This window comes from Piliocolobus tephrosceles, chromosome 6 (assembly GCF_002776525.5).
Source record: "Piliocolobus tephrosceles isolate RC106 chromosome 6, ASM277652v3, whole genome shotgun sequence".
NCBI lineage: Eukaryota > Metazoa > Chordata > Mammalia > Primates > Cercopithecidae > Piliocolobus > Piliocolobus tephrosceles.
Window position 1 is genome coordinate 107,574,369 of NC_045439.1, and position 13,720 is coordinate 107,588,088.

Here is a 13,720-nt window from a genome sequence, read left to right on the forward strand (position 1 = left end):
TACTTAATAGTCATATAGCAAGTGTTATATGCCAGGTGTATTGTTACAATTGCTTTACAGATATTAACGTATTTAAATGTAATCATCAAAACAATCTGCTGAGGCAAATATTTTTTCATTGTCATTTTACAAAAGAGATATTGAGGCCAGGTGGAGTGGCTCACACCTGTAATCCCGGCCCTTTGAGGGGGCCAAGGTGGGCAGATCACTTGAGCCCAGGAGTTTGAAACCAGCCTGAGCAACATGGCGAAACCCCATCTCTACAAAAAATACAACAAATTAGCCTGGTATGGGGCCCCTGCAACCTGCAGTCCCAGCTACTTGGGAGGCTGAGGGGAAGGATCACCTCAGCCCTGGAGGCTGAGGCTACAGTAACCTGTGGTTGCACCACTGCATCCCAGCCTGGGTGACAGAGTGAGTTCCTGTCTAAAAAAAAAAAGAAAAAGAAAATAAATATTGAAGTTAGAAGGCAACAAAACTTGGCCAAAGTCACACGGTTTATAGATGGCAGAGAGCTAGCAGTCAAACCCAGGCAGTCTGTGATAGTGCAGATGTAGATCTTATACTGTAACATTTCATCAGTTTTCCAAACATTTGCAAAATATCAATAATGAATTAAGTTAAAATAGTAGCCCATTGTAACTTGTAACACTGGAATACCATTCATTATGATGCTGGTATGAAATGCCATTCGTGCTTTACAAATAAAAAAAATGCAATTTTTCTTTTTTTTTGAGACAAGGTCTGTCTGTGTTAGGCAGGCTGGAGTACAGTGGTGTGATCGCAGCTCAATGCAACCTGAACCTCCAGGGTTCAAACAGTCCTCCCATTTCAGTGTCCTGAGTACCTGGGACTACAAGTGCATACCACTGCACTGGCTATTTTTTTTTTAAATTTTTAATTAATGAATTAATCAATTTTTTTTGAGACAGAGTCTTGCTCTGTCTCCCAGGCTGGAGTGCAGTGGCGCCATCTCCGCTCACTGCAACTTCTGCCTCCTATGTGCAAGCGATTCTCCTGCCTTAGCCTCCCGGGTAGCTGGGATTACTTGCCTCAGCCTCCAGAGTAGCTGGGATTACAGGCACATGCCACCATGCCCAGCTTTTTTTGTTTGTTTGTTTTGAGACGGAGTCTTGCTCTGTCACCCAGGCTGTAGTGCAGTGGTGCGACCTCGGCTCACTGCAAGCTCCCCATCCCGGGTTCATGCCATTCTCCTGCCTCAGCCTCTCGAGTAGCTGGGATTACAGGCGCCCGCCACCACACCTGGCTAATTTTTGTATTTTTAGTAGAGATGGGGTTTTTCACTATGGTGGCCAGGCTGGTCTCAAACTCCTGACCTCAAGTGATCTGCTGACCTTGGCCTCCCAAAGTGCTGGGATTACAGCTGTGAGCCACTGTGCCTGGCCAAAATAAATTTAAAAAATTAAAAAAAATACAGTCTTTATAAATGTAATTTTCAGTAATCACCTTGGTAATGCAAAATATGGTTTTGGAGTTTTTTCCAGTTGAATTTTAAGGGAAAGTGCCATTTGCCTCTAATCACTGGAATTCATTATAAAAATATTGTGCAACAGAAAACGTGCTACAAGGTGGTTTAAGAGCTAGAAAATAAAAATACCATTTGTTGACAGCACTACCACAAGACATTAGTAAAAAGCACAGGTGATATGTGATGTAATGTCTGCAGGTAACTATTTCCTAAGACTGAATATTTTAAGAAGGGAAAAAAATACCATTGGTGAGATACTGCCATCCTCTGATGATTCCATGTATCTCATTATAAATGGATACAATTATGATGGTTTTGAAACGTCCGTTTTTGAGCTTATTAATGTTGCAGCAAAACTAGAATCATTCATTTCTTAAACTGAGAATTAAAGAATATTCTTATGGCCGGGCTTGGTGGCTCCCGCCTGTAATCCCAGCACTTTGGGAGGCCAGCGGGTGGATCACCCTGAGGTCGGGAGTTCGAGACCAGCCTAACCAACATGGTGAGACCCCCGTCTCTGTTAAAAATACAAAAAATTAACTGGGCGTGGTGGCGCATGCCTGTAATCCCAGCAACTTGGGAGGCTGAGGCAGGAGAATCACTTGAACCTGGGAGGTGGAGGTTGTGGTGAGTCAGGATCACGCCATTACACTCCAGCCTGGGCAACAAGAGTGAAACTCCAGCTCAAAAAAAAAAAAAAAAAAAATCTTGATTTATGTTAATGGTAACAAATGGTATAAAATACACAGGCAACAGTATAGGAATTCCAGTTTATTGTGGTATCAATATTAAGGCCAAGCGCAGTGGCTCACGCCTGTAATCCCAGCACTTATGGGAGGCCAAGGCGGGAGGATCGCTTGAGTTGGAGGTTACAGTGAGCTATGATCACACCACTGCACTTAAGCCTGGGCGAGACAGCAGAGACCTTGTCTTTATAAAGCAAAACAAAACAATGTACACACATACACACACACACACTCCCTAATTCAGCCTACTCAAGCACGATACCAAATAGATGAAGAATATCTAATTAAATGGCCATAAAAAGTTCTAGTTCATGACATGCAAGTTTAAAGAATCAAAATGAGTTACGAGAAAACAAATACAAGCTTTAAGAAGTTGGGGAGAAGATGTGCGAGGATTCGCTTCAGAGATGTGACAGAGAGAGAGGAAAGAGGACATTTTCTGGACTGGAGATTTAAGACCGTCTGGTTCAGGCTGCATGCTTTTGCAAAGGCTAAAGCCTTAGCCTGTGACATAAATTTGTAAAGAGCTCGGAAAACTACATCTCGGACATGGTGTCTTTTCTTCCTGCTGCTTGAAGGTCTTTGCATGTTCCGATCACTGGGGCAGCTGCTGCTATAATTACTGCTTGTTGGGAGTTTTTGTTTACTTGGTAGCTGTAGTGCACCAGGAGAGGCAGAGAAAGAATAAACAAAAACCTCTGCTACTTGTGACGTTAAGAAGTGGAAAGCAGCCCCGCTTACATCTTCCAAAGCCCATTTTAGCCCAAGGGAAGGTCCTCAGCAGCTCTAACACGTAGCGAACCACTATCTCCGCGTAGGTGCGCTCCCGCCTCGGGGCGGGACCAGGACAAACCCCGCCTCCGAAGCCCAATCCCAGCTCTCCGCCTGCGGACAGGAAGCGGCGGCGGGCCTAGCAGCACGGGAACCGTCCCCTGCGCGCATGCGCGCGCCCCTGAAGCGCCAGGGGGACGGGTAGGGGCGGGAGGTAGGGGCGCGGCTCCTCGTGCCCGTTGGGTGCTCGCGCGTCACGTGGCGAGGAAGGAGGCGGAGGTCCTAGTTTACAGGGAGGGGGGGAGAGAAGAGGGAACGAGCAAGGGAAGGAAAGCGGGGAAGGGAGGAAGGAAACGAACGAGGGGGAGGGAGGTCCCTGTTTTGGAGGAGCTAGGAGCGTTGCCGGCCCCTGAAGTGGAGCGAGAGGGAGGTGCTTCGCCGTTTCTCCTGCCAGGGGAGGTCCCGGCTTCCCGTGGAGGCTCCGGACCAAGCCCCTTCAGCTTCTCCCTCCGGATCGATGTGCTGCTGTTAACCCGTGAGGAGGCGGCGGCAGCGGAAGATGGTGTTGCTGAGAGTGTTAATTCTGCTTCTCTCCTGGGCGGCGGGGATGGGAGGTGAGGCACGACTGCGAGCGCCGGGGGCGCCGCGACCACGGCGGAGCGGCGGCCGGGCCGAGAGGAGCCCAGTCGCGCCTCGCGGCGTGCGCGTCAGTCAGCCCAGCCGGCCAGCGGCGCCACTCTGGCGGGCCGCGCTCGCGGCTCCCTATTGTCCCCCGCGCCCCGACCGCTTTCCCTTCGGTGGCGGGCCGAGGAGGCTCCCAAGCCTCCGGCGAGGCCTTCCCCGCCCCCCACCGCCCTGGCGGCCCGGGAGGCGGGGGTCGCCCTCCAGAGAAGCGAAGTCGGGGCATTCGCGTCGCCTGGCGAGAGCGGTGGAACCCAGGCTGGTGGCTGCATCCCTCCAGTCTGCTCGGCGGGTGCCGGTGCAGGCAGCCGCAGCGGGGCTGGCGGTCTCGCCGTCCTCCTTCAGCGCTCATCCTGCTCACCATTCCTCCCCCAGCCCCTGCCCGGTGGCGGATACCGAAGTCCTCTCCGCCGCCGAGACCCGCCGCGCAGACTCGTGGGAAGTTGTGTTGTTTGCGGCCGGGCTCGTGTATTGTTCTTTACCGGGCGCGCGGATCCTGACCGACCCCGTTCTGCAGAGGGGCCGCCCGTGGAGTGGCAGCAGTCATCACCCGCGTGTCTGAGACTAGTGGCCTCGGTTCTTCCTGTGTCTTGTGTTTGGAGAGAGATCACAGGAGGGTGTGTTGGTGTTCAGTGAAAACATTCTGTCGCCCAGGGGAAGGGGTTTGGTGGGGAGAAGGGTAAACCATTTGGGGATGTTCTTTGATTTGTAGGCTGGATTGGGTCTCTTAGAGTAGAAGTTCGGTCCCTGGGTGACCCAACTTGAAGTTTCGTTGAACTCTCAGGTGGAGTAGATGTGCAGTGTAGTTAGTGGATTGTCAAAACAGGGCCCCCTCCCCCCTACAAATGAAAGTTAAATTTGCTAAAAGCATGTCATTTCTTGTTTCGGGTTTTGAAGACAAAGAGTTTTATTTCCGGTGTATCCTAGGACCAGCTGCATCATTTTATTCTCATGTAAAGTGCTTTATTTTAGGTAAGCTTTTTGACTTGCCCCAAAGCAAACTTGAACACCTCAAAGTGTGCCTAAAAGCAACGAATTGAAAAATTTTGAGGAATGCTCTGGATGAGTGTCTGTACCCTTGATAATTTAGAAAATGTCTATTTCATGTATTGTTTGTTTTTTTCTTTGCCACTTTGACTTATGACTGCAGGGCCAAGTGTGTTTCTGTCCTGTATTCTACCGAGTCCGAGGGTGGTACTGCGTAGGCAGACTTCTGTTACAGTTGGTAATGTTCGTTTTTTTTGTTATACATTTTGTTTTATTTTTCTCAGTCCAAGTCATCAAGCAAGATACACATTTTAGATTCAGAACTGATAACAGATGTTTAGTTTTAAAAAGGATTATGTGCGGGAGACCCTGTTAGAGCCTTTTCATCTGACATTTGTTATTTCTGTTCCAAACGTGGCTTTCAACAAATCATTTTCCTATCTGTTTTCACTTCTTGTGATTAAATTCAGGAGTTAAGACACTTCTCTGTAAGGTAATAAAAAGTAAGACAAACACATGAGGCACTTTACTGAGTAGTAGTATACCAAATGTTCTTTTAAAAATAATGAAAACAGTAAGAAACTGATGTAGTCTTATGTTTGAAGAAAAAACAATTGAATAACATAATGTTTGTGGGTTAAAACCCATATACAAAAATTTTCTAAACTCAGATTTCCAGAGTCCTTTATTGCATTGGTTAGAAGCCTAATTTTTGGTATTTCTGTTAAGCAGAACTTTTTCAAAAAACAGAAGACAAGTTTTATTAGTTTTATTTTAAAATTAGTATCAAGATTCTAGCTTTTGGGTACTTGAAGATACTTGTAATTTTATTGTAACTATGAGGTATTTTTATTTACTAATCTGAACTGTTTGTGGTCACTTGTAAGATCTTTGTATGATGATTTGTAGACTTTAGCACATTCAAATTGAATGTGTCTTTGTTTTAGCATATGAGAGAAAGGAGAAATTTGTGTAGATAAGAAGTTGTGGCCAAGATTTAACTTAAAGTAGAAATCATTTTCAGGTAGTTAATAAATCCTTTTTGTTGCTTCCACCTCCCCAATTTGTCAATCGCTGTTGTGTGTGAAAATTTTCTTGCTTTATGTATTACTAGGATGGGAAGCTGGAAGGAAGAATTAAAGTGGTTAGAATCATAAAACATAAACTTTCCTAATGGTGTCCGTTTCCAGCACAGCCCCATCCTATGTTGTCATTGTAGGAGCATACCATGTTTTTTTATTTTATTTTTTTGATTTAATTGTTGTGTTTGAGAGCACAAAAGGTATTTCAACTGTAGCAGTAAATCCCATAATGTTTTGGTTTGATGAAATCATACACAAAATGAACTTTAGAGTACGATATGTCTCTTATATTTAAAAATCTGGTGTAAGTGCTTAGCTTTGTACAATATGCTCAACAGAAATAAGTTTTCTGGAAACTCGACCAGAGCTTTAGAGGTAGTAGAGCTGAAGCAGTGAAACTTTCTGTTACTCTGACTCGGAATCTACCAGCAAATAAGAGTTTAATGAAAGAGACAGACTAATTTTGTCTTTATCCTTAAGGATCTCTGACTCTTCATCTTTTTTAAAACTTCAGTTTGAGTCCAGTTAACTCCATCATCTTTTTAAAAATTTTATTTATTTTATTTATTTATTTTAAAAAGTAGCGACAGGGTCTTTTTTTTTTTTTTTTTTTGAGACGGAGTCTTGCTCTGTCCCCCGGGCTGGAGTGCAGTGGCCGGATCTCAGCTTACTGCTAGCTCCGCCTCCCGAGTTTATGCCATTCTCCTGCCTCAGCCTCCCGAGTAGCTGGGACTACAGGCGCCCGCTACCTCGCCCGGCTAGTTTTTTGTATTTTTTTAGGAGACGGGGTTTCACAGTGTTAGCCAGGATGGTCTCGATCTCCTGACCTCGTGATCCGCCCGTCTCGGCCTCCCAAAGTGCTGGGATTACAGGCTTGAGCCACCGTGCCCGGCTTGACAGGGTCTTAATATGTTGCCCAGGCTGTTCTCAAACTCCTGTAGCCTAGCGACCCACCTACCTTGGCCTCCCAAAGTGCTGGGATTGCAGGCATGAGCCACCCCGACTGGGCAATTCCTTCTCTTGTTAAGACATTTTTCTTAACAAGAAAAATTTACATATTATATATTACTAGTAATTTACATATTACTAGGATGGGAAGCTGCAAGGAAGAATTAAAGTGTTTAGAATTATAAAACATAAGCTTTCCTAATGGTGCCCGTTTCCAGCACAGTCCCATCCTATGTTGTTGTTGTAGGAGGATACCATTGCCTACATTAACAGTATTTTCTGTGTGTATGTATACAGCCTTTCCCAGCAGTCATGGCAGGCACTTCTCTGATGTGCTTTTAATAACTTGTTTAAGACCTTCAAGGATGTGTATTACTTGATCTTTTTAAAATTTTTCTAAGGACCTTAAGAATTTTGGGGGGTAGGGTGAATGAAACATTTCTATGATGCCTTTTGTGTATCTGAATACTGTGTTAGGAGTTTCACTTTTCAACAGTTATGAGAGAGGGGTGATATGCAGTTGAAGAAACAGACTCGAAAATACAATTCTTCTAGCATCATCCACCACTTATTTAGACATTCAAACTCAAGCTGGTTTGACCTTAAACCCTAATAAGCTTTTTTATCCATTGCCCCCTCATGCGTTTTTGAAAGTGGCTTTCATACATTAGCTCAAAGGTGGCCTCTGGACTAAACTACCTTAGAGATATGTTTTATTTGCATTGTCTTTAAGTTTGAACTAATGATTAACACTGGGATATTTCTCAATGAAATTGGGAAAAATTGGGATATTTCTCAATGAAATTCATGGATTTCTGGATTTTAGGGGAAGACTTGGAAATCCAGGTAGTAGTGGGCTATATTCCTATTGTCCAGAGCTGAGCAGTAGGGCAGTAGCCACCCTCTTTAAACTGGGCATGTGCGTACCAGTTACTGCAGTTCCCATCATTCCTGATGATACATCTGGCCTTTTTCACTCATTTTTGTTACCTGCCTGGGTGTTGTGGGTATGTTATTCACATCTCTGCCTCAGCTTTATCTTGTATAGATAGCTCCAACTTTTAAAAAATGTTTGACTGTGACCTCTTAACTTTTAATGTTTTTTTACAATGTTTTTTCTGTAGTTTTAAAAATTGGTTTAAAAAGAACATGGCATACACAATACTTTTTATTCAGCATTAGGTTATTGGATTTTTTTTTTTTAAACCCTGTTTTTATAATAGTAACAATTTGAAGGTGTTTAAGATAGAATGGTTTACAGTCTCTCCACATGTCTTTACCTAAATGAGTAAATAAGAAACCGTTTCTTTTTTTACTGGGATGAGAACCACAGAAAAAATTAGTTGAGGGTCGTATTAATAAAAACCAATTTAAGAATAGGATAGAAACATAAACTCTGCTTTTGAAATTAAGACAATGAAATGGAAGAGCAAAAAGTTCAGCAGTTAGCTACATTTTCCTAACATTTTTGGGAGATCACAGGTTCAGATATGAGATCATGTCCGTATAACAAACTCTGGGAATACACTTTTTTTTTTTTTTTTTGAGGCAGAATATCGCTCTGTTGTCCAGGCTGGAGTGCAGTGGTGCTATCTTGGCTCACTGCAACCTCCGCCTCCCGGGTTCAAGTGATTCTTCTGCCTCAGCCTCCGGAGTAGCTAGGACTACAGGCATGTGCCACCACGCCCGGCTAGTTTTTGTATTTTTACTAGAGACTGGGTTTCACCATATTGGCCAGGCTGGTCTCAAACTCCTGACTTCAGGTGATCTGTCCGCCTTGGCCTCCCAAAGTGCTGGGATTACAGACGTGAGCCACTGCGCCTGGCCAGGAATACACTTGTACATTTTTTGTGTGTTTCTTTTTGTTGTTGTTGTTGTTGGTGGTGGTGGTCTTGGTTAGAGATGAGGTCTCACTAGGTTGCCCAAGCTGCTCTTGAACTCTTGGCTTTAAGCAATTCTCCAACCCTGGCCTCCCAAAGTGCTGGGGTTACAGGTGTAAGCCACTGCACCTGGCCAGTTTCGGGTGTATCTGATGGAAGTTTTTCTAAAATATAGAAAATTTACTGTAGACACATTTATCTCCTTAAAATGGACTGAATTTAATCTTAAATGATTAAAGGTTAATTGGGAGAAGACTTGTTATTCTGGGTTTTATTGTAGTTTCTGTTTTTACTTTTTCCAGAAATGACTGAAATGGCCTGGTAGTTTATTATTTTTCTAAATTTATTCTAGATGATTGTGCATTTTATTCTTGGATCTAGTTGTAGCAGTATTTCCAACTTTTTGGTTAGGTTTCTTTGCTTTCTTGTAAACCTTGAAGATGTCACCTTCTAATTAGTTGTTTCTAGTATGTTTTGTGTAGGAAAACTAAATGATTATGCTTAACAAATACGCTTGCACGTGAAATGAAATAAGTAAGTTCTGAATCTTCTATGGAATAAAGTACATGGGCTTTAGGTAGTTTTTTCTTTCTCTCTGCCCACCACCCCTACCCCTCACCTTTCAGTATGTGTAGCTTGGCTTTGTAGAGTTTAGCATTGAGGTTGCCTGGCTCCTAACTTTCTAAACAGCTGGAATGATGTGGTAGTAGTGTGTTTTGCTAGTTACAGTTAGGCAGGGAAGAATGGAGAGAAAAAACTGATGAATAACCAGGAAGGTACAGCAAATAAAATGTATACTCATTTGGTTGCAGATAGATTATGTCCTAGAGCTAAATCATGAGTACTCTGGTTTTATACTAATATACTAGATTATTGGTATTAAACATACTCTAAAATGTCCAACTATAATATTCTCTACAAGAATAGAAATTGTGAATTAAGAGTGTTGACTGGATGTGGTGGCTCATGCCTGTAATCCCAGCACTTTGGGAGGCCGAGGCAGGCAGATCACCTGAGAGGTCAGGAGTTCGAGACAAGCCTGCCCAACATGGCAAAACCGCCTCTCTACTAAAAATACAAAAAATTAGCTGGGTGTGGTGGCGGGCGCCTGTAATCCCAGCTACTCAGGAAGCTGAGGCAGGAGAATCGCTTGAACCTGGGAGGCGGAGGTTGCAGTGAGGCGAGATTGCGCCACTGCACTCCAGCCTGGGCAACAAGAGTGAAACTCCATCTCAAAAAAAAAAAAAGGATTTTATTTAAAGCAAAGTCAGTGAAAGGTAGATGACAAAGGCTCATGGTATTGTGCTTGTTTCTAGTAAGTAGCTGTGTTACAGTTACTGTGTTACCATTTTGTTGATTTTTACATTTGTATAAAGTTAAATTTCTTGTCTGTCTTTAATTGTATTACATTATAATGGTTAGAAAAAAAAATTTGCTGAAGTTGGGGCATAGTTTTGGAAGGGTCTAGCTTAAAATATGGTCCATGTGGAGTACCAAAAATGTAGTTTGTGTGGAGAAGGTTGAAGGCAAGGGCAGTCATTGGCCACTGCTGCCAACACCAAGTTTCAGTGAGAGGCCTATGTGAGATAAATTGTAGGTAGGAAAGGCTGTGGACAGAAAAACACATAGTAATTTCACATCTGAACCCCCGCAAGCCCAAAATCACAGGGTCAGGCCTTCCTAATTGTAGGAATGATTTGCATTTCATTTGATTTTTACATGGGCAGCTCTGTGACGTGCTAGGGTAAAGAGCCCCAGGTTTTTGTTGTTGTTTTGTTTGTTTTTGAGACAAGGTCTCTTTCTGTTGCCCAGGCTGGAGTACAGTGGTGGGATGTCAGCTCACTGCAGCCCTGACCTCTCCAGCTCAAGCGATTCTCCAACCTCAGCCTCTCCACAGCTGGGACTACAGGCACGCGCCACCATGCCTGGTTAATTTTTTGATTTTTTTTGTAGAGATGAGGTCTCACTGTGTTGTCCAGGCTGTGTTGTTCTTTTCTAAAGGAGTAATTGATTTTATTAATGATCGTTAATGATCTTCCAGGCAACCCTAAAAAGTCTGCTTGTTCTGAACAAAAATCTAGCAGTGATAATTCTAACTAGTCTAGCTGTTGATTTTTATATTAGGGAAAAGGAAGCAATGTTAAGGATAAGTGGAAAACCTATGATAACCGTACCACTTGGATTCCTGTAAGGGCAGTAATGTTGCTCTCCAGCAATATGAAGATTTTGCTTTAGTATCAGGATAGCCTGACCTAGCTAGTTTACAGGAAATAGCAGTGCTGAGAATATTTGTCAGGGAATGTAGTCTCCCTTTGATGCTAAGTAAATTCATTTTGAAGCTACTACAGATGCTTCTTGACTCATCATAAGTTGAAAATACCGTTAAGTCGAAAGTGTATTTAATGTTGGCAACAGAGATGATGGTTCAACTTACGATTTTTCGACTTTATGATGGTGAGAAAGTGATACACGTGCAGTAGAAACTGTAACCCCATTGTAAGTTTTAAGGAGCTCTCCTCCACTTAATGATGGGATTATGTCACAATAAACCCATCATAAGGATGAAAAATATGAATCATAGTAAGTTGGGTAACATATGTACAGTCTATTTGTACTACTCCAAGTAAACAATGTGAGATGTATACAGTGAGAACTTTGTTGTTTAGTCACCAGGATTTATTATGTGTCTATGACTGTTACGAGTCATGAAGCCACAGTATTGAGTGAGAAGAAAAGTAAAAAATACTGAGTTTGTTGGAGTAAATGAAATGCCAACATATAAACATATACTTGCAATTATGTATTGTAGTTGCACCTGAAATGAGGATTTGTTAAGCTTGAGGGACATGAGCAACTGGGGAAGGCTTTTTGAGGTAGAAGAGAATGGCATATAAGGTGCTTGTAGGTTTACTTGCATGGAATCAATAGTCTGTGTGGAAATAAGGAGAATTGCTAACTGGACCATGATAATCAGGACTCTGATTATTCTAGGCCACGATAACCGTGAGATAGAATATTATGGAATGTTGGTTGGAGTCCCTGTTGAAGAGTTAGGTTATGATTGACAAATTGGGTGATTGAGTCTTGGATTAGAATGATTGTAGAAATAAATAAGGATAGAACAAGAAATGACGTGGAAGAAAAACTGATAAAACTGGGCAAATGTTTAATGTGAAAGTAACAAAACTTACAGAGGGCTCACTCTGTTGAATGTAATTATTAGGCTGTTTCATTGGAGGGAGTGTGATTTTATAAAACTTTGAAGACCTTAGTCTTTGAAGTTGAAAATGTCTTAAGATTTTGAGTCTGGATAGAAGCTTATAGGTTGGGATGGGTGTCAGAGTCTGGGATTTTATCTTATTTGCATGCTAATATTTGGAAACTGGATAAAATTTTTCACAGATCTTTAATCTCTGGCTAGTTATTTGGGAAGCAGTGCTTTAGGTAGCTGGGTTATAGAAGTTTAGTGAATTTGGAGTGGAGGTAGAGATTAGTTTAAAGATATACTAACACTTTTTTTTCTTATTTAAGTTGGAATTAGGCTATTCAGTTCAAAAATATGATTGACTCTTGATTTCATGTGAACTGTGAACTTGTGTTTCTGAGACAAATAGGGGAAAATAATGTGATCTTTGCATTTTAGGCGAATGTACATATATGATTTATGGAGCAGAATTTACTTTCCATCTGTTTTTGCTTGTATTGATGGTGACAGGACACAGATATACGTACATTTGAACTTTGAATTTAGCTTTCAAATGATCTTTGCATTTTAGGCAAATTTGCATAAGTGATTTGTGGAGCAGAATTTGCTTTCCATCTGTTTTTGCTTGTATTGATGATGGCAGGACACACATATACATACATTTGAACTTTGAATTTAGCTTTCAAAAGAACATATAGAATTCTCTATGAATTGATGGGATATTAATTTACTATCCCTTTTCCTAGAAATTAAGTGGGATAATTTGTAAAAGTGCTAAAGACTTTAAAGTACTATATAAATATTATTAAAATTACGTCATTTCCAGACCTACTTTCATTTGGGATCTATTAGTTACAAAATACAGATGGATAAAATCTATTTTTAGTAGTTGGAATATTAGAACATCATTACCAAACATTAGAAAATAGAATTAAGGCCGGGCGCGGTGGCTCAAGCCTGTAATCCCAGCACTTTGGGAGGCCGAGACGGGCGGATCACGAGGTCAGGAGATCGAGACCATCCTGGCTAACACTGTGAAACCCCGTCTCTACTAAAAAATACAAAAAACTAGCTGGGCGAGGTGGCGGGCGCCTGTAGTCCCAGCTACTCCGGAGGCTGAGGCAGGAGAATGGCGTAAACCCGGGAGGCGGAGCTTGCAGTGAGCTGAGATCCGGCCACTGCACTCCAGCCGGGGCGACAGAGCAAGACTCCGTCTCAAAAAAAAAAGAAAATAGAATTAAAGAAAATCCATAATTCCTCCTTCAACACAATTTTATAGCTTTTTAATATTAATCATGTACTCTTTTAAAATGCTTATTACAGGTTTATATTATAGTATTTGTGTAGTTCTGTATACATTTAAAAAACTAATGTATAGTTAATGGCTAGGTGTGGTGGCTCATGTCTGTGATCCCAGCACTTTGGGAAACTAAGCTGGGAGGATCAGTTGAGGTCAGGGGTATGAGACCAGCCTGGTTAATATAGCAAGACTCTATCTCTATGCCAAAAATAATAATAATAATAATAAAATAAAGTAAGTAAAATTAAATACATAGAAGAAAAACCTAAATATGTAGTTAAAACGCATATATATGCAAAGCAGACACTGAGATATTTATAAGTAGTAAAAAATGAAATCATGTCATTCCTGTTTATACTGTATTTTTTCTATTTTATGGATATTGCTGTTCTTTTTTTTTTTCTTCCCTCCCTAGAGACAGAGTCTCGCTCTGATGTCCAGGCTGGAATGCAGTGGTGTAATCTTGGCTCACTGCAGCCTCCGCCTTCTGGGTTTAAGTGATTTTTGTGCCTCAGCCTCTGAGTAGTTGGGACTACAGGTGCGTGCCACCAGGCCCTTCTCATTTTTGTATTTTAACGAGAGATGGGGTTTCACCATGTTGGCCAGGCTGGCCTTGAGCTCTAGACCTCAA

At 42.2% G+C, this 13,720-nt stretch overlaps 1 protein-coding gene across 1 annotated transcript in view; it reads left to right on the plus strand.

Moving 5' to 3' along the window:
- Positions 1-3,218: 3,218 nt before the first annotated feature.
- ADAM10 (ADAM metallopeptidase domain 10) overlaps positions 3,219-13,720 on the plus strand; it is a 146,351-nt gene continuing 135,849 nt past the window's right edge. The window contains exon 1 of the mRNA XM_023228644.1: positions 3,219-3,620. Coding sequence (XP_023084412.1) covers positions 3,566-3,620 — 55 coding nt within the window. The 5' untranslated portion in view covers positions 3,219-3,565. The remainder of the gene's footprint in view (positions 3,621-13,720) is intronic.